This window comes from Peromyscus eremicus, chromosome 2 (genome assembly GCF_949786415.1).
Source record: "Peromyscus eremicus chromosome 2, PerEre_H2_v1, whole genome shotgun sequence".
Taxonomy (NCBI): Eukaryota; Metazoa; Chordata; class Mammalia; order Rodentia; family Cricetidae; genus Peromyscus; species Peromyscus eremicus.
In genome coordinates, this window is record NC_081417.1 from 112,873,556 (window position 1) to 112,895,343 (window position 21,788).

General features: G+C 39.4%; 1 protein-coding gene across 1 annotated transcript in view; it reads left to right on the forward strand.

Moving 5' to 3' along the window:
* The window catches only part of Patj (PATJ crumbs cell polarity complex component), a 325,876-nt gene that overhangs the window by 40,967 nt on the left and 263,121 nt on the right, over positions 1–21,788 (forward strand). The window contains exons 10-14 of the mRNA XM_059254557.1: positions 785–876; positions 2,742–2,883; positions 6,027–6,167; positions 9,410–9,498; positions 12,817–12,873. Of these exons, the coding sequence (XP_059110540.1) occupies positions 785–876; positions 2,742–2,883; positions 6,027–6,167; positions 9,410–9,498; positions 12,817–12,873 (521 nt within the window). The remainder of the gene's footprint in view (positions 1–784; positions 877–2,741; positions 2,884–6,026; positions 6,168–9,409; positions 9,499–12,816; positions 12,874–21,788) is intronic.

The window sequence follows — 21,788 nt, forward strand, 5'->3', positions numbered from 1 at the left end:
GCAGAGGGAACTTAGTAAAATCATTAACAGATACAGTTTTTTAAACTTTCAGTTTCCTTTGTAGTTCTTTCTCTGGGGAATGTACTTTTTATATGGTTATAATTTTTTAATAACTATTTGTGGTTAAATATTTAATTTTATAATATAAGGATTATTTCATGCTGCTGAGGTCATTCTATTTTTTAAAATTATTATTGTATGTGTACAGGGATGTGTGTGCCTGTCTTGGGGTCCATGTAGAGGTCAAAGGACCACTTTGTGGAGTATTTCCACCTTTATGTGTATTCTTGGGATTGAGCTCAGATTGCCAGGCCATCTTACTGGCCCCCATACTAGCTTTTTAAAAAGAACACATGTGCTTTTCTCTGTATCTAGATGAAACACATGAGCACTGAACTAAATATAGGCAGGAATATGTGTGACTCTTGTCTTAGTGCTAGTGAAAAATGATGAGCGCTTGCGCTGAGTCAGCAGTTCAAGTAACGATAGACCAGGGTTCATCCTGGCCCTCTAGAATCCCAGCTTAGAGAGAACTGCATTCATCAAGGTTCCATTACTGATTATTTTTCCAGAAGGGTAGTCATCAGTCAAATCATTTTGAATTCAGGTCACTTGTGATGGTGACAGTTTGAAATAATCCATCAATTTCCCTGCATGTGTTCAAAATAGTATTTATGAAGTCTCTAGTCAGCCTCTTTAGCTAATTAACCTCTTGATAAGAATTTTGCAATCAGGTCCTAATTTTAGCTTTCTTCCTTTTTTCTGTATGTCTATGCACTTTCAGGGGAAGCTTCGGGGATTTATGTGAAAAGTATAATACCAGGCAGTGCTGCATATCACAATGGCCAAATTCAAGTGAATGACAAAATAGTGGCTGTAAGTAATGGCTGTCTTTTGTACATTTGAATCAAGTTGGAGAAAGGTTAGTCTTTCTGTCATATGCAGGAGAAGATGGCTTAGTTTCATTTTGTAATTTTAGTTTTATTATTTTTAGGGTTTTGTTGTTGTTGTTGTTTTTGCTCTGTTTTGTTTTGTTTTTGAGACACAGTCTCACTATATAGCCATTGGCTGGCCTAGACATGAGTTTGTAGACCTGGCTGTCCTTGAATTTAGAGATTTACCTGCCTCTGCCTCTCAAGTGCTGGGATTAAAGACATGTTCCACCATGCCCAGCTCATAAGGTTTTAAAAAATTAGCTTTACTAGTGCAGTGAAATCTCATTGATTCAGGCTCTTATGATTTTAGGCTCTAAATATGATTTATTCCAATCAAAGACGAAATATTCCACTAAACATATTGGTAGGAAAAATTACACATTTACTTAAATAAATGTATGCATTGAAATGTATCTGAAAGATATTTTTATATCTTCTAGGAAATATTTTTTAAGAGTCTGTATGTGCCACAGAGTGGTTGCACATGCCTTTAATCTCAGCACGGATCTCTGTGAGTTCAAGGCCAGCCTGGTCTACAGGGCAAATTCCAGGACAGCCAGGGCTACACAGAAAAACCCTGTCTTGAAAAACCAACCCCCTCCCCAAGTGTCTCTATACATTCATCTATTTGATACAGTAAATAATCCATTTACCAGTTCTTCTTGCTGCTTTTTCTAAGTAATTTTGAATACATAAAAAATGGAAATACTTTATATATTTGAGAATATAACTTTTTGCTAGTAAAATTAGGTGTCTTTCCCCGCTCCCCTTTTTTCTCTTTTTTGGTTTTTTGAGACAGGGTTTCTCTATATAGCCCTGGATGTCCTGGAACTTGCTCTGTAGACCAGGCTGACCTCTAAGTCAGGATCCATCTGTTTCTACCTCCTGAGTGCTGGATTAAAGATGTGCGTCACCACTGCCTGGCTAGTCTCCCCTTTTAGTAGAAGTAAATTATGTCTACACGCTTTGCTTTCTGTTCACACTGCACATATAACACTGAGTTACATAGTATCAGATGATGGGTGATGTGATTAGAGTTCATCTAAGGAAGCACCTTTCGTGAATACTGGCTTTTACCTTAAAGATTATCAGATGCTTTTGACGGTGTGTAGGGTCTGAAGGCCAGCAGAAGCATTGCATGCTTTGAGAAGTTAGGAGGAAATCTAAAGCAGTGGGCTGGCCTGCCAGACTTTCACACGTACATTTCTCAGAACACTAGAAGACTCAATGGTGTGAAATCAGTGTGTTTCTTTGGAAAATATCATGTAGTGATGCTACATAGGAGTAGCTCTTCAGTGTTGGTAATGAATTTTATAGGTACATTTGAAAACTGTAACAGTTAACCAGGTTTTATAGCTTTTTAATTTTTAAAAATTTTCATTATCATTAGACAATAAAGCCTTTTGCCTCTGTCAGACTGCTATTTAAAATGTGTGACTTAAGAATATAAGTTTGAATTTATTTTCTTATTTGCATGTAAATTTCTCAGCAAAACTAGTTTTTAATTTTTATTCAAAAATACTTTCCAATCTAATATGCAGTATTTGGGGAGTAAAATTAGTTACCCCATCTTGTTCAGCACTGCCAAAATCAAAAATGGAAGTAGTTGATAGGCACGATGACTCACATGCCTCTAGTTTCAGCATTCAGGAGGCTGAGGCAAGAAAAACATTGTGAATCTGAGGCCAACTTGAGCTATGTACTGAGTTGGTTTCTCTGCACTACATAGTAAGACCTTCTTTCAAAAAACAAGACAAAAATGGTGATAGTTTACTTAAAACCCTATTCTGTCTCCTGATGTCATAGGTGGACGGTGTGAATATTCAGGGTTTTGCCAACCAGGATGTTGTTGAAGTATTACGAAATGCAGGGCAGGTGGTGCAGCTAACACTAGTTCGCAGGAAAACATCTTCATCTGATTCTCCATTTGAACAGCCTTCAGACAGAGGTAATGAATGCTCCCACCCCTCTCTTCTCCATGGAGTTGAGTTTGGAAGGACGGCAAAGGTGTGGTCTGGGAGGTTGAGTAGGAAATGTCCCTTATCTTGTGTACTGCCAGTGGTGGAGAGATGGGCCAGCCTGTCTCCTTCGCAGAGTCATTTCCTTGGCCTGCTGCGGTGCACCAGCCCAGATGACAGGAGGCAAGCACTGGTTGAGCAAGCCCAGAGTGCCTCGAAATGGAGATGGCAGTCACTTTTGATCCAGGACCCTTCATTTCCTTATACCTTGACATTTCTCAAGCTTCAGATCCTAGATTGCTTTTATGATGTGTTTTACTTTAGTTATCTCTTGATTTGTCTGTTGAAGTATGGTGAAAAAATAAAAACAAATTTTTATCAAGAATATTTTTATTAAAAGTAATATTTTTGTCAATAAGATTATAAAATAGCAATCTTCATTGTGGAAAAATATACAATTTTTTGGATATCAGAGGCTTCTTTTGGGAGACAGTTTTCTCTCTCTACCATATGAGTTCTGGAGATTGAACTAAGGTCATCTGTCTTGGCAGCAAATCCCTTTACTGGCTGAAGCATCTTCCTGGCCAGTATTTGGGTCTTTGTGGCATACAGTCACACTGTGCTGTGTTATTAAAGGTCTCATTGTACATGACTGTATTCCTCTGCTTCCTCAGGAGCTCTGATTGGCATTTTATAATTATAAAATTATTCTATTACTTTGTTTGTATGAGTGTTTTTGTTTGCATGCACGTCTGTACACCACACGTGTACCTGGTGCCTGTGGAGGCCAGAAGAGGGCATTGGATCCCTTGGAAGTGGAGTTACAGACAGTTGTGAACTGCCATGTGGGTGCTTGGAACGGAACCCAGGTCTTCTGGAAGAGCAATCAGTGCTCTAAACTACTGAGCATCTTTCCAGCTCTTCTGATTGGCATTAACAAAGAAACTATTATTAACTCCAGTTTCACCAGGCATGGGGATGCATGTCTTTTATCCTAATACTATAGAGACAGAGACAGGCAAATATCTGTGAGTTCAAGTCCACCCTGATCTACATAGTAAGTTCCAGACCACTAATGGTTAAATAGTGGGGCCTTGTCTTAAACAAACAAACAGCAACAACAGCAACAAAAAAAGCAAATAAACTTAACTTCCAAGGGATCAAAATCTTCTTTTTTGTTCTCTCCAGGCATGAGGCATGCACATGGTCAAAATACTCATATATGTAATATAAAATAAATCTAAAATGAAAAAGTTATTATTATATTAGTTGCTTTTCTCGTTGCCATGACCAAATACTTAATCAAGAAACAATTTAAGAAGGGTTAGTTTATTTCCTCTGATCTCCAGGCAAACTTTATTTATTAACATACAAATAAAATATCACCTATAGCTAGAGTTTTCCTGCCTGGCCCACAGTCAGGACAAATCTCTGTCATCCGCCAGTCCTGCAGCCGCTCAGACCCAACCAAGTAAACACAGAGACTTATATTGCTTATAAACTGTATGGCCCTGGCAAGTTTCTTGCTAACTGTTCTTATATCTTAAATTAATCCATTTCTATAAATCTATACCTTGCCACATGGCTCGTGGCTTACTGGCATCATCACATGCTGCTTGTCATGGTGGCAGCTGGCAGTGTCTCTCCCACTCAGCCTTCCACTTCCCAAAATTCTCCTCACTCCTTGTCTCGCCTATACTTCCTGCCTGGCCACTGGCCAATCAGTGTTTTATTTATACAGAACGATATCCACAGCAATCACCACATTTCAGCACAAATAAAATATCACCACAATATATCAACCACAAAAGCCCATCAACTTGACACTCTAGATTCACCTTCACACTGGGTGTGGTGGCCATGCCTTCTATTTCAGCACTCAGAAAGGCAGATGGATGACTATGACTTCAAGGCTAGCCTGGTCTACATACCAAATTCTAGACCAGCAAGGGCTACATAGTGAGACCCTATCAATAATAAAAAAAAGATTCTCTGTTGTTAACTTTGTGCCCATTGTTTACTAGCCTATCCATAGAACTTCCCCATCCTCTGTGATTAAAACTTCATGTCATTAAAGTCAGTCTTCCCTCCTTGGCAGCTGCCTTTTTACTGTTTCTTTGAGTTTGACTATGCAGAAAACTCAAATGGGTAGAGCCATGCAGTGTTTTCCTTCTCTAGTGAGCTAATTTTACTTCACATAGTGTCCTCCAGGCTCATCCAGGCTCTAACAATTGATTCCATTTCCTTTTTAAAGAATCAATAATATTTATTATTTTTGTATATACACATTTTATTTTTGTATTTATGCTAAGTGTTCACTGAAGCTGTTTCCCTGTCTTGGTTATTATAAATAAATAATGCTTCAATTAATGATTAGCATTTCTTATCCTAGTATTATGTATATGCATTTATTTATGACATTAGTTGATTAATGATCTAAAAAATACTATGTGAGTGGTTTTAAAGTCTCATGTTACAGTCATAGGAGTTTAATTGATTGTATGTTTGAGCTCTTTGTTGTTAAAACACTTCAAGCATATAGAAAAATGAACAGAACAGAATGAAAACCTTCCACTTAGATCTGTCAGTCGCCATCTCCCCATATTTCTTCTGAACCATTTTAGAGTGAGTGGTGTGGGCATCATGGAAATATGGATATTTTCTTAAACAATCATACTGTTATCACAGCAAAGAGAAGTAGTATTAATATCTAATATCAAATACTTTGTACATATATGATTTCTCAGTTGGTGGTGTCAGGTGTATTGCTCTGTGGGTAAAGGGTAAGAATGCTTGCTATCCACAGCAGCAAGAGCATACAGCCTTCTGGTTGTTGGTTTCTTTTTCTTTTTTTTTTCTAAAGCTATATTGTAAGAAATCTATTTCTGTTTTGTCATGGACTTAACCTTGCTTCTCACCTTCATTTTCTGTACTTCCTCACTCTTTGAATACTGTCAAACTATTTTCTTAGTATTAATTAGTTACTTTACCGAAAACTTTAGTACTTAAGGAATCAGCTTCAGTGAGGTCCTGCAAAGTTGTGGATGGGAGTGAAATAAGCTTATATGAATGTGCTACCCCCTGCTCCTTCCCCCATAGGACTAGTGATTCAAGCCAGCAATTCTTGTTTTAGGAACTGTTGCAGAACTACCTAAAGTACCAGCCCTAACTGGATCCGTGGAAACGGAAACTAATTTGGCTATGGAAGCAGAGGAAATTGGAGAAAGCCCGGATAATCTAAAAAAGAACAACATACAAGCCTTAGAAAAACCAGGTAGCCTTTTCTTTGGAGTACTTCAACCTTTTTGTTTATTAATCCTTCCTCCTTTATAGTTAATATGGTTTGGCATCTGCGGAATCAGACTCAGACCTATGCTATAAAGGCAGTAGTATTACACCAAGAACTTTGTAAAGCTACAAGTATCTGAATAACCAGGGAGCAACTAGAGACCTGTATAAAAGCAGTCCCTATCTGATGGAAGCTCATGCTGTAGAGGTGTCTTAGAGATTTAAGGTGGGATCTTTTGCTAGGGATGTATCACCATGGTAGAGTGATAGCCTAGCATGATTGAGGCCCTAGGTTCAGTCCCTCGTGCTGCCACCAGCCTCACCCTCCCCTAAATTTTAGTAAAATGGGGTGTTTTGACTATAAGCAAGTGTATTTTTGTTTAATCTTTAATTGTGTTTCAAATGCATATTTATTAGTATGTACTAACTACGTAGCATTTTAATTACTATGTATTCTTACTTGTGTGCTGTAGTTGTATTTATATCTAAATATTGTAGCTGTCTGTTTATATATAGAAGTGTTTCCTCTTCATAAAAGTTAACATGAATTTTCTATATGTTGTATCAAATGACAGGCTGCTATATATTTATATTAAAAATTTCGAATTGTTTCCAACTTTGACCTTTTACATTGTACTTTGTCACTCCAGCTGTTAGCAGGACTCGTGTTTGCAGGCATGCTGAGTTATAGCTCGTTCCTTCTACAGAGGTTCTCGGGAAGGCTTTGCCAGCTAAGGGAAACTGCTGAAAAATTGAACACCATCCATGGTCCAGAGAAGCTGGCCTTGGGCTCTTTGTATGTTAGCAAAGGTAGCTCAAAGGAAGGTATTAATAATGTCTGACTCAAGATCAAGGTTAAGAGCCACCCCCATTCCCTTTTGGATCCAACTAGAGTGCAGTTCATTGTTACTATTTTAATTTAGTTGATCTCAGATGGATATCAAAGAACTAGGTGAAAATCAAATTTGAAATTAGAAATAGTTTTAGAACTATGACATCTCATTGCTATTGTCATTATTTTGTTTGCTTTTGAGAAAATGTATTACTGTATAGCTCAGGCTAGCCTAGAACTCACAGTGCTCCTGTTTCTACTTCCCTATGCTGTACCCATGCCTTTTTTTGGTTGTTGTTAATTTTTTAAAATTTTTATTATTTGTATTTTTTGGTTTTGAGATGGGGGTCTTACTATGTAACCCTGGCAGCCTGGAATTTGCTATGCAAATCACAGGCTGGCTTCAACCTCACAGAGATCTCCCTGTTCCTGCCTTCAGAGTGTTGGGGTTAAAGGTGTACACCACCACACCTAGCATGTGCTCATGTTTTAAAAATAAGTTTCACTGTATTTTTTTCCTTCATGCATGAGTATAATTTCAGTTTGCAAGTTTGCCTGCCTCTGCTGGCTGCTGTGACGGGTTAGTCTCTGTCTCACCTGCATGATGGTTGCTTAAGATAATCTTGTTATCTCTTGTTTCATCCCCTTGTGCAGCTTTTTTTTTTTTTTTTGGCTGCTGTTGTTGCTGCTGCAAGTAGATTAACTGCCTTCCTCTGGCCCTTAGTCCTTTGAGCTGTGCTTTAAAATACATAGCCGTCTGTGCTTTCATTGGGTACCTGGAAGGTAAAGACAGTCCCAAGGGGATTGAATCATCGGCGTCGTCTTTTACTTGGATGAACTTCCTCTCATCTGACAGCCATGTTTGTAAACTTAGAATTCTCTCAATACGTTGTAGATTTTGTTCAGACCCTTTAGCAGACCTGAAACTGCACCTGGAAGACACTGAACAGGCAAATTGTTGACACTCTTAAAGAATTTGCTAAAGGGGCTGGAAAGATGGTTTAGTGGGTACAGGCACTTGCAGTAAGCCTGAAAACCCAAGGCTGATTCCCAGAACCCGTGTAAGGCAGAAGGAGAAAGCCAGCTCCACACAAGCTGTTCTCTGATGTCCACATATGTGCTGCAGCTTGTAGACTCTCCCTCCTGCCCTCTACCCCACACTAATAAATTTTAAAAAAGGAAGAAAGAAAGAAAAGAGATTGTAAGAACTCAGAATTTCTTAAGGAATTATTCACAGGAATACATGCCACCCAAACGATTTTGATACTTATTTTAATAGTAACTTTGATTAGCTGCCCCTAAATGTAATCTAGCGTATCAATGAATATAGTTATTTCCTGAATGTTCTTTTGTAAATGGAGTAATTTAAGTTCTTTAGTGTTCATTAGTCTTAGTCTCTGATTCTGAAGTTAGCCTATTTAACTTAATGATTTGTAGTATGTAATTAAACATTCTTTGCAGCCAAAGTGAGCTGCTCTGGAGACGAAAAGAGCTGATGCTGCGTGTTACATTTGATGGTAGGCAGATGGTTATGTCACTTGTGATAAGTGTTCTGTGACATGTCCAATCTTACAGCAGAAATGAGGAACTTAACTTAAAAAACGTGGAACCTTTTTATCCTCTGTATTAGTATGGATGTAAGTGCAAATGATAGTTTTAGTACTTTGACTTTTATCTGTCAGGCATTCTTCAGACTCTGAGAGTCCGGGGAAGATTATACGGACGGTAGGCCTGGCACGTTAAATATGTCTGCTTTTAAAATGATCTCACCTGTGCGATAATGACACCATTAAATCAAGAGCTTTGAAAAGGTACAAATATCCTAATAATTAAGCAGAAGCAAAAGACTGGTTTAAAATTAAAGTTTCTACCCGAAGAAATTCAGCTTACAGCGGGACTGCCTTTCTGTCCATCCTGGCCTGTGGAAGCAGCCAGACCGCCTCTCTGTCCATCCTGGCGGGTGGAAGCCTGGCTGTGGTGTGTCACATGGCTTGTTGACTACAGTGCTAGCTCCATACACACTTACATTCCAGAGGAGAGGGGGAATGGTGCTACTTTGAAAAGATTTACATTTAAATCAAATTGTAAAAGACCTACAAATAAAACTGAGCCAAATAAGTGGAATATCTCCATAGAAACTATATATTCAAGTTTCATTTGTAATTAATCACTTCCTCTTCCCTTTAAAGTATTCCTGAACAAGTTTGTCCCGGGTGGCTTTACATTTTGTATTATTCTCCTAAGTCACTTTGGTTTACATTACCAGGTAGATTTAAATGAATACATTTTTCCTTTTTACTCATTTCTCCCTTTCCTGCTGAAGCTGAGCTCTTATTAAAGAATTTGTTAGTTAAGTGTTTTGGCTCATAGCAGCTTCAATGTTCTTTTTCTTATAGATATATATCCAGAGGAAGTTCCAGGCCCCACAGAAAATGAGCTGAAATCTAGATGGGAAAACCTACTGGGCCCAGATTATGAAGTAATGGTATGTTAAAAAAATATTTTAATAGAAAGTTTCATTTCATGTTATACTCCTTACACTATAATTTAAAATGACATGGGAGAGTCAAAGAAGATACAGGCTGCTTCCATTGTTTTCTTCCTGTCTTTCTTTCCTATTAGAGCAATCAATCAATTTTTAAAGCGTTTTAAGCTATAAGAACAATTAAGGACTGTGCACAAACTTCAGTTACAATTAACAGACACTCAGTTCATGGTGAAGCCATTTAGGTCAACAATAGGCAGAAGAACATTAGGAGGGTGAAAGCTGGCCTTTGAATTTATAACTTGAATCAGCTGCTTAAAATGGCTGGCATCTTTATGATTGCTTTTATGATCTGTTTGTTTTATTGTACACTGAAAGGGCTGTGGATATTAGTCCTATGTTTCACAAAGAATCTTACAGTTTTATGAGAAAAATGAAAGAATGATTATGAAATGTATTTAGAAGAACAGGAAGTAATTTAGGTGAGGTATGAGTTTATGGTGCCAGCAGGCCATTAGGCCTCCTTTCACCTGTTATTAGATTTGGCCAGTAAAGGATTGGTTACATTTCCCCAGCGAATCCACATGAAAGCAGAAAGCTGTGTTAGAAAAATCTCGTTGGTGTTCATCAAACATGGCAATAGATATCTGTTGTCTTTCAAATTTTCTTTTTTGAAACAAGGTCTTGTTGTGTAGCCCTGACACATTCTTATGTATATGGTCATTAATACTGGGTTGTCATTAATACCTGACAGTATATTTTGTGTTTGAATGTCTGGCCACTGTCACCAGAGCAGCTTTAGTGTCCTTAAGATGAATCACGTGGTCACTTTGGTGTTCATTCTGGGCCTGTACGCTAGTTCTTGTGACTGCGGGGTCTCTGGTTCATAGAGTCCTGTTACTAGGCTGCTGCCTAGAAAGTCACACGTTCTTGTGTGTGTGTTCAGAGAACATGTGGCTCACCAGTTATATGATAGGATTTTTATTTTCACTTTTTTGAAGCAGGGTCTCATGTAGCCCAAGCTGCCCTCAAGCTTGCTATGTAGCTAAGGATGACCTGGAACTTATGTTCTTCCTGCTTCCACCTCCTCAGTTGTGGGATTACAGACATGAACTATCCTGCCTGATTTATGATAGCTCAAACTCAGGGCTAGGGCTTCCCGCATGCATGTTAGGCAAGCTTTCCACTAACAGCCATACTGGGGAATAAAGCTCTGTGATAGAGGTGTGTGTGTGTGGTGTGTGTTCAAGTTTTATTCTCTACATATCAGATTTTTATACATCACATGTTGAAGTCAAGGCTGGAAACAGGAGAGAGATTTTTTTCTTTCTTTCTTTCTTTTTCTTTTCTTTTTTTTTTTTTTTTTTGAGACAGGGTTTCTCTGTGTAGCTTTAGTGCCTGTCCTGGATCTCGCTCTGTAGACTAGGCTGGCCTCGAACTCACAGAGATCTGCCTGGCTCTGCCTCCTGAGTGCTGGGATTAAAGGCGTGCTCCATCTCCACCCAGCCAAGAGAGAGATTTTAAGTTGGATCTTTACAGTGATTCCTCTAAAGTTATAGGGATACAAGGTGGAAGCCTGCTAAGGCAGATGAGTAAATGGATGCATACATTCCACTGTTCCTTACTGCACTTTCTTCCAGAGTCCTACTAATGTGATATTTTTTGTTTGCTTGTTTTGTGTGGAGGGGGGAATCTACTGATTTGAGACCAGGTCTTAAGCCTAAAACTGTAGTTGAGGCTAAACTTGAACTCCTGATCTTCTTGCCACACCATCTCCTGATGCATGTCCATGTGACTAACTTACAGAATTTAAGACCTGAGTTTGAAGTTTTAAAATGGCAATGTTCTCAGTTTTGTCAAGAGTTAAAACAAAAAAAAGAAAAAGAAAAAGAAAAAAAGCTCATCCCCTCCCCCAATACAGGGTCTCCCTGTGTAGCTCTGACTGTCCTAGGATTCTCTTTGTAGACCAGGCTGGCCTCAAACCCACAGAGATTTGCCTGCCTCTGCCTCTTGAATGTTGGGATTAAAGGTGTGTGCCACTATGCCCGGCTAAGAGTAAAATTGTTTTTGTTTTTGTTTTTTTGAAACAGGGTTTCTCTGTGTAGCCCTGGCTGTCCTGGAACTCACTCTAGACCAGGCTGGCCTCGAATTCAGAGATCTACCTGCCTCTGCCTCCCAAGTGCTAGGCTACAATTTTTTTAAAAAAATATGTACTGTGATTTTGCATATGGATATGGGTGTGAATGTGGCCTGGTGTGCATGTGGAGATCAGAGGACAACTTTGAGGGGTCAGTTTTCTTCCACTTTTGTGTTTGTTTGAAGGGTCATTAGGCCTGTACAGCAAAAGCTTTTACCTACTGAGTCATTTAAAAAATATTTATTTTATTTTCTGTGTAAGTGCCTATGTATGTGCACCACCTATATGCTTGGTGCTACAGAGGCCAGAGGATGGTGTCAGATTCCTTAGAACTGGAGTTATGGAGGGTTGTGAGCCACTGTGGGGGTCCAGGAATCAAACCCAGGTCTTCTGGAAATGCAGCCAGTGTTCTTAAATGCTGAATTATCTCTCCAGCCCCCTGGTGAGCCAACTTGATGGTACAAGAGTAAAATTTTTACAGATCTAATATAATGAAGATTTTATGAAAATTTGGAGGATCATAGAATTTAAAGTTGGTATAGTTAGACCTTCGTACTTGGCTCCATGTTTATAGATTCCACATTGTCACTATAGTTTAAACACATTTGGGGGAAATTTTCATCAGAACTGAACAGGTATAAACTTTTGTTTTCATATCATCATTCCTAAACAATATGTGTGGCATATGTATGTAGCATTTTCCTTGTATTAGGTATCATAAGTAGTTTAGAGCTGATGTCAGTGTATGCACATAGTACACCTTCATGAAAACTTGAGCAACCTCACAATACCAAAAGATGGATGTGTATGTGTTGTTCAGATATTAGTCTGAGTTTTATTGGTAGACATGTTTAGAAATGAATTTCTTGCAAGGAAAAGTACTTTACTGATGACTTGCATCTGAAAGTTGTTAATAAAATGAAGCCCATGCAGAGGGAGGGCAAGAATTCAAATTATATGTCACCTTCAGTTCAACTGCTGCATAATTTAGGATGAAAAGATTAGTGTAGAGACTAACAAAAAAATCAAATGTATTGGTATGTGCTATTCTTATGGATTTCAAAAATACTGGATATTTTCATATGAGTTATCAATGTGCTGGGTTTGCTGATATATCAGAAAATAGGAGGAAATGAAATTATGCTCATATAGATATGGAAACGTTTTTCTTGTAAATGTAGGTAGCTACTCTGGACACACAGATTGCAGATGATGAGGAGCTACAGAAGTATTCAAAGGTAAGCCCTTGGCTTTAAAATACTGCTGTGTTTTATTGTTGTGATGAGCTTTCTTTATATTCTTGATGAAGAAACTGAGTGTCATGACCTAAAGTCTCCAGAATTTAGTCATAGATGCTTCTCATAAGTGAGGTAGGCTCTCAGATATAAAAGATATGAGTGGTTAGATAAGGCTGGGAAGAATGGAATCCGTACACCATTTCCAGAATCCAAACAACTCGGGCTTGACTCTGTCACAGTCATTGTGAAGGTGACAGGTGAGTGTGTCAGCTCTTCAGGTATTGCAAGGAGACTTTTGGAGAAGGTTTTCCTATAATTGGGACCAGGGATAGGCTTTGAAAAGCATGATGTTTGGATGTTCAAGAACAAAAAAAATGGTTGACTTCCTGTGTTTGTTATTCTTAAACTGTTTGAGTTAATCTTTATTGCTGTCGAGAACATGGAGTCATGTAACTTGGACAGATCCCCCCCCCCCCCTTACTGTCTTTTCTTACAGATCAGTTTGTACTTTCTATTCTAGATAACCAGAACCCAAGGCAATTAAAATGTAGAAAAGCCTTCTGAGTGGTTTTCTCAATAAATAATAGAAAAGGAAAGATTTTTCTTGCCCAGAGAGTTTCAGAAACACTATTGTACTCCTACATGAACCCAGAAACTGAGCCCAACTTAGACTCTGCATTTAGATGCAGTGTTCAAAATGAATTCTTTGGGGGCAGGAGAACTGGGTCATTGTTTAAGAAAACTTGCTGCTGTTCCTGAACACCTGAGTTCTATTCCCAGCACCCAGTTTGGGTGCTTGTAACAGCAGCTCTAAAGGACCTGAACTGTGGCTTCCATGGGTACCCACAGATATGCACGCACGCACGCACGCACGCACGCACGCACGCACGCACAGGCACCCCATGCCATAGTGCGGAGATCAGTGGATGACTTTCCAGATCTGGTTCTCTCCTGCCACCTTGTGGGAACTGAGGATTGAACTCAGGTCAACAGGCATGTGAGCAAGCACTTTTTGCTTAGCTGTCTTGCTGGCCGTTGCTTGGGCTTGGGTTCTCAAGGCTGATAGTGGAGAATATTTCTTTCCTTCCTAACTCATCTGCGTTTTAAGTCACTGCCTCATGGAGGTCATGTTGGCTGACTGACCAAGCTCTCCTCAGATTTACAATGTAAAATCAAAACTGCTCTTTACAGCTAGTTGTAAATTATTTACAGTGTCATCTTTCTGACAGCAGTTGTTGATTAATAAATCCATCTAAATAAGTTTGGAGATATTTCATTCAGAAGGGGACTAGAAAATGTAATAATCCATCTAAATTCAGTAGTTACTTTACTTTTGAGAGTTTTTCTAACTAGCTTTAAGCCTCCCATATAGCTGAAAAGCTTTGGAGACCCCTTTGGCTTTAAAACGTGCCTTGGATCTGACTCAGTTCATCACAGCTTTCCTTTTGTTATCTGTGATGAAAAGCATTGTGCCAGTATCATACTTCCTAACAAGCAAAAGGGGACACAAAGCATGCTTTGTGTACATTTGAAGAATCTGATTGTGCAGGCAGATGGTATTCTCATGCCCTCATTCCTTTGTTTTCTGCTACCAACCTAACTCTACCTTCTCTCCTGCTCCGCCTCTGTGCCATGTAGAGTTCTGTCCAGTGACTGGTATGAAAAGATGAAAATTTCGATCTTGAGAATCAGGTTCTAAAATGCTACCCATACATTCAGCTCTTCATTCATCAGATATGGATATCTGCTCTGCCATGTGCTGTGGAGTACAGTGGGGTTCTAGAAGAGAACAGATCAGAAGATGATCCTTACATTGCTGTATTGGTAAAAGAAACAACAAAAATAAGTCATTTACTGAGGATAACATGTGACTTGAGACTATTAGGCCTAGGTAGGGGATCCAGGAGAAAAAAAATGGCTAAGACCTTTAGACAGGAAAGACTTCTTAAAGATGGTGACAGTTGGGTTGGAGAGGTGGCTCAGAGGTTAACAGCACTGACTCCTCTTTCAGAGGTCCTGAGTTCAATTCCCAGCAACCACATGGTGGTTCACAACCACCTGTAATGAGATCTGGTGCCCTCTTCTGGCCTGCAGGCATACATGCAGACAGAACACTGTATACATAATAAATAAATGAATCTTAAAAAAAAGGATATAGTGACATTTACGAGCCCTCACAGTTGTCATCACTGTGACGAGTTCCTGCCATCTTGCCAGTATTGGTGTGGAATTCTGTGTTTTCCTGCTTCTGCTTCCTAAGTAGCTCAGATTTCATGCACACATGTTCTGGGTTTAGAAGATGACATTTTAGAGGGCAATTTCGAACATGAACTTATCAGCCTAATTTTCCTTGCAACATGTATGAAAACTAAGGCATGTGGTGCTGGAGATGAAATGTAAATAAATTTAACATATGCCTTCATTAGTACAGCTCAGTGATAACTGATGGTTTTCTCTCTTAGGTACATACATCCAGAACATTTTGAATACAATCTTTCAAAAGCTCTTTCCCTCATATGATGTTTTTAAAGCATTTAATTATTCATTTGAGATTGTTTTTGTAGTAGCAGTTTTTCCCCCACAGTGGAAGAAAAAAGGCAGCCCAGATTGCGTTAGTCTCTTCACATTTCTCTGTTCCCTGTGTATGTTTGTGTAGCTAAAGTTTTCTTGCCTGGCCCACAGTCAGGACAAATCTCTCTCACCTGCCAGTCCCACAGCCACTCAGACCCAACCAAGTAAACACAGAGACTTACATTGGTTACAAACTGTATGGCCGTGGCAGGCTTCTTGCTAACTGTTCTTACAGCTTAAATTAATCCATTTCCATTAATGTATACCTTGCCACATGGCTCGTGGCTTACCAGCATCTTCACATGCTGTTTGTCATCATGGCGGCTGGCAGTGTCTCTCTGACTCAGCCTTCCACTTCCCAGCTTTATTCTCCTCCTTGTCCCGCCTACACTTCCTGCCTAGCCAATGGCCAATCAGTGTTTTATTTATTGACTAATTAGCAATACATTTGCCATATAGAACATCCCACAGCACTCCCCCCCCTTTTTTTTTTTTCAAAAAGGAAGATTTTAAACTTAACAAAGTAAAATTACATATAATTTGGGAATTTGGGCGTAGCTTCTCTTACTACTTCCTGCTGGAGGGGGGCGCTGTATCTTATGGGGACACAAAGAAAATTTTAGGATCATGGAGTAGTCCGTGAGGCTGTATCGTCTGAGCCAGTTGCCTTGAAATGGTTCTGAATGTTGGATCATCTGGCCCATGGTGTCATTGGAGACCTTTCAGGGGGTCTTGGCTGGTCAAACCTGATGTATCTTAATCTGGAACAAATCCATAGCCTCTGGCTTTCTGTGGGAACAAAAGCAGAGTCTCCTTTCCAAAGCAACACATCCTTACATCCAAATTTTGAAGTTAAGATATCTTTAAAGTATACATATTGGTTTAACTCAGCTTCCTTTGCAATCAAATATCTCTCTGCAGTTAAGAATTCCAAAGACAACACAATCCAGATTCTCTGTGTAATATTCATCTTTACGTGGCTTATTTTTTATATTAATTTTACTGTCTCTTTAAAGTCTTTATTTTTTAAAACTATGTATTTGTTTCTATAACTGTATATACCACCTTTTTTGTCTCTTTCAAGCCTACGTATATTTTACACACATTTTAAACTATTACATCTGAATCTGTCTTATTGTGAATCTATTGCTTTAAACTGCAGCAGCTGTGGCTGCTGGCTCCGCCCACCTCAGCTTCCCAACATGGTGGTGGTAGCTTACCACCAGCCCTGGGAGCTATCGTGGGTCTGCTTTTATCTAAGCACCACGCAGCTTAATTTGCCACTTGCAGAAGCCTCGTTCCTGCCATACTGCAGGTCGAGCACGCTAGGAACCCACCAGTAGCTCAAACCTGCAGCTGCCGCTCATTTGAGAGAGACAATTAGGAAGCTGTTTTTAGCTCTGTTTTAGAATCTTTTTTCTCAGTTTTTATGTGGAAACTCTTGCCACCACATTGGACGCCATTTGTAGCTAAAGTTTTCCTGTGTGGCCCACAGTCAGGACAAATCTCTCTCACCTGCCAGTCCCACAGCCACTCAGACCCAACCAAGTAAACACAGAGACTTACATTGGTTACAAACTGTATGGCCATGGCAGGCTTCTTGCTAACTGTTCTTACAGCTTAAATTAATCCATTTCCATTAATGTATACCTTGCCACATGGCTTACCGGCATCTTCACATGCTGTTTGTCATCATGGCGGCTGGCAGTGTCTCTCTGACTCAGCCTTCCACTTCCCAGCTTTATTCTCCTCCTTGTCCCGCCTACACTTCCTGCCTAGCCAATGGCCAATCAGTGTTTTATTTATTGACTAATTAGCAATACATTTGCCATACAGAACATCCCACAGCATGTTTGTGTATTTGCAGTCAGTATACTTATCTGTTCGTTTAATATGTATGACACAAAAAGGTGTACTTTCCACCTAACATTTTCATTTGTTTATCTATACTGATTTTTAAATTATTAAGGTTCATAGGATATTTTTCTTTAAGTTACTGGCTTATAACCTGTTGTACAATATTATTTTAAGGTATGTTACTTTTGTTTATGTTGCATTTGTTTAACTATGTGAAGCTGTGTTACTGTGCCTGTCTAAAACACCTGATTGTCTAATAAAGAACTGAACGGCCAATAGCAAGGCAGGAGAAAGGATAGAGAGGACTGGCAGGCAGAGAGAATAGTAGAGGGAGAAATCTGAGGAGGAGAAGAAGAAGAGAAGAGATGGAGGAGTGATGAAAAGGAAGGAGCCAGAGAAGGAGGAGGACCCAGGAGCCAGCCAGTAACAGAGTAAGAGTTAGATTTAGAGAAGTAAGAGAATGGGATAATTTAAAATTAAGAAAATAGTCAGGAAATAAGCCAAGCTAAGGCTGGACATGTATAAGTAAGAATAAGCCTCCGAGAGTGATTTATCTGGGAGCTTGGTGGCAGGCCCCCAAATGGGCAAAAGAGCCAAACAAAACAAAACAAAACAAAACAAAACAAAACAAAACAAAACAAAAAACGTCAACAACAGTAACCTGAGCACTATAACTTTTAAGATTTGTGGGGGTTTTTTTGTTTTTTTTGTTTGTTTTGTGTGTGTGTGTAGAGAAGATTTTAATAAGCCAATTAAAACCCATTCCACAGGTGAGGTTATGGGAGGCTGTATAAGTTGAACAAAAGGTATGCAGCTAGATAATAACAGTGACAGGCTGCAGCTTGGTGTGCAGTCACTCATTTCTGAAACATCTACAGTAGCATCCCCACTGTTTGCCAGAATGTGTGTTACCATTTGTGGGTAGAAATGGATAGCTCTCTGATCCCATGGAGCTCAGAATCTGGGCTTGGACAGGGCACTGGAGTAGACAGGCAAAGGACCACTTGATAGGGCTTTGTGGACCCAAAGAACTGTTGCAAGTGAAGAAATAACGTGAACAGAACTGGGCAAGACTACTTTGTTATTTTATTATTATTCTTATTCTTTCAAAGATTTAATCTATTGATTTTTAAAGGGACATGAAGGACGAGCTAAGTAGGAAGACAGTATAGTGTTGTATATTTGAAAATACCATAATGAGCTGGGGAGGGTGACACAGCGCTGGGAGACTGAGGCAAGAAGATTGCCTCAAGTTCCAGGTTGAGCTGGGATATATAGGGAGATCAAAGAAGAAGAAAGAAATCAGTGCCGTAATGAAACTCACTGCTGTTTATACTGGGGTAAATAAACATATGAGGGAAAATGACTAGATTATCAGGAATGAGAAGAACTTGAGTTGTCAAATATGCATTGCACAGCACAGTGAAGCATGTGAGAGGCATCTTACAGTTGCTATCCTGTCTGTTGCCAATTGCCACTGCCACTCTGCCATTTTTATTTTAATAAAACTTACTTTTCAGCTGTAAAAATGTTTAATTTCTGTGGTTGGTTGTTTTTGCTCTTTTGGGGAGCCTGCCACCCATCTCCCAAATAAACCACACATAGAGGCTTATTTTTAATTATAAATGCATGGCCATATCTTGTCTTGTTTCTTGCCAGCTTTTCTTAACCGTAATTATTCCATCTACCTGTTATCTCTGGGTTTTTTCTTTTTCTTGCTTTGTAATCTTACTTGTACTCTTAATCCATGACTGGCTGTTTGGATGGCCCCTGACATCCTCTTCTCCTTGTTCTCTTGCTCTTTTTTCCTCTTCGATTTCTCCTGTTTATTCTTTCTGTCTGCCAGCCCTGCCTATCCTTTCTCCTGCCTCGCTATTGGCCATTCAGCTCTTTATTAGACCATCAAGTGTTTTAGACAGGCACAATAACACAGCTTCACAGAGTTAAACAAATGTAGCAGAAAAGAATGCAACACATCTTTGCATTATTAAACAAATGTTCCACAGCATAAACAAATGTAACACATCTTAAAATAATATCCTACAACAAATTTCTTCCATGGAACATATATCCTGAGACTCAGAATAAATAGCAGAGTTAGGGAAATTGAAATAATACGTACAGTTTTCCAATGTCATCTTGTTCGCCTTTCTTTGCAAAAGCGATTATTTTCTTTGTTTTCTTACAAGAATAATTTGTTCTTTTTACTTTCCAAGTTGTATTTTTTCATTTGATATTTAATTTTTTTTTTTTTTTTTTTTTTTTTGGTTTTTCGAGACAGGGTTTCTCTGTGTAGCTTTGCGCCTTTCCTGGAACTCACTTGGTAGCCCAGGCTGGCCTCGAACTCACAGAGATCCACCTGGCTCTGCCTCCCGAGTGCTGGGATTAAAGGCGTGCACCACCACCGCCTGGCTAATATTTTTATTTCTAGGATGTATATATATATACAATGTATAATGATCAAATAAAATAATTGACATTTCTCAAATATTTTCATTTCTGTGTGTTGGTAATCTTCACTCCTTTCCTGTAGCTATTTTTACATTCATTTTACATGTGTATGTATTTATGTCTGGATGGGTTTCTGTGCACCTTATCTCTGCTGGAGCCTGTATAACCTAGAAGAGGGTGTTGGTTCCCTTGGGACAGGTGGTTGTGACCAGCCATGTGGGTGCTGGGAACTGGACCCCAGTCCTCTGCAAGAGCAGTAAGTGCCATCTCTCCAGTCCCTCCAGTGGCTTCTTTAAAAGTCTCTAATATATAATATATAATAAGTTACCTTAGTGTGGTGGCACTTCCTTGTCCTCTAATTGGCACCCATTGTTTATTCTTTCTAGTGACATTTATTTTTCTCCTCCATGTGGTCATCCAGTTTAGAAAAGGCCACTTTGTAGACAGGGAGTTAGGGAATGGTCCTGAACGTGGTCTTGAAAAGAAGAATGTGGCAGGCTGGGAACTCAGCAACAGCCCTGCTGTGGCAAAGGACTAGCATGTGGGAAGAACAAAAGTTGTCTCAGTGGATCTGGGTCAAACTTAGCCATGGGAAAATGTTAATTGAGGTTAATGAGGGTGGTAGGTATGGACTTTGTCCAAGATACTAGGGGCCGTGGTGGAAGGTTTGAAACAGGGGTCCAGGTTCTTCTAGCCTGCAGTTCCCTCAGGAGGATTAGGTTTCGAGGCCATAAGCAAGTGTCACCAGCCTATTGCTTTCTTTAGGTGATTACCTCCCTACAGCCAACCTTGGGAAATTCAAGATCTTTACATGTGGCAGCTTGTGATAATACATAAGGTTTTCCTGTGAGGTAGCCGCTCTGTACAGTGGCTTGAACATTAGCTCCTCTGCTTCTAGGAAGCTGTAAATCATAACTCCAGCACGGTTTTCCCGTATCTGAGGATACTGCACTTTTAGCAATGGCTTTCTTGGCAAATGTTTACTGTTAAGATGAAAACATTAGTCTCATGACTTTCTGCTGGCTGTCCAGTGTAATATGAGTGAGCACCAATAATACCTCGGGTATGAGAAACAGAAAGAGCAGGTCTTGTTCTCGAGCTTGGACAGGACAGATGAAAAAATTCCCTTCATTCTCTCTTGAATATATTTCCTGAGCCAATGACCATGAACATGTTTTCCTGTCCCTCTGTAAGGAGCAAACACATTTTGAGATGGTAAATATTCTGGGCTCTTTATGAGCTTCAGTTATACCATCATGTTGTCACCAGGGTCAGGTCTCTGCTTTCATAGTTGTTTCTCCTGGTTGCCAGCATGCTTTTCTCATTTTTCATATGGTGAAATTGAGCATCTGATAGGTAAAGTATCTTTCTAAAGTTCATATGCAAGCCAGTTGAACTGGCACACACCTGTAATATTCTCATTTGGAAGTCAGAGGAAGGAGAATTATGAGTTAGGCCATGCTGGGCTGCATGCTAAGACCCTGTCTCAGAAAATAAAGTAAAATAAAATAAAACCCTGAAAAAACAAAAGAGGTAGGGATATAGCTCTGTTGGCCAACTGTTTGCCTAGCATTCACAAAGCCCTGGATTCAGTTCCTAGCACCACATGTAAGGCTGTGGTGGTGCATGACTGTAATTCCAGCATATAGGAGTTAGAGGCAGAAGTTAGAGACCAGCTCATGATTCATGATACCCTTTCTCAAAAACAAAACAACAAAACCACCACCACCAAAACCCTCTAAAATGCATATGTAACAGTGAGTGGAAAAATTAGTAAGAGCACCATGGGTTATTGTATTCTAAGCCTATAACATTCTCTTTTCTGTTTTTTGAAAATAAAATCTTTATTAATTCTTTAGAAATTTCATACAATGAATGCATTTTGATCATACTTACCCCTCCCCCAACTCCTTCTAGAGCCACCCTCAACTATGTAGTTCAGGTTGGTCTCAAATTCTATGTGTTTCAGACAGCCCTCAAACTTGGAATCCTCCTGTTTCTGCCTTCCAAGTCTTGAGATTATAGAGAAGATATTT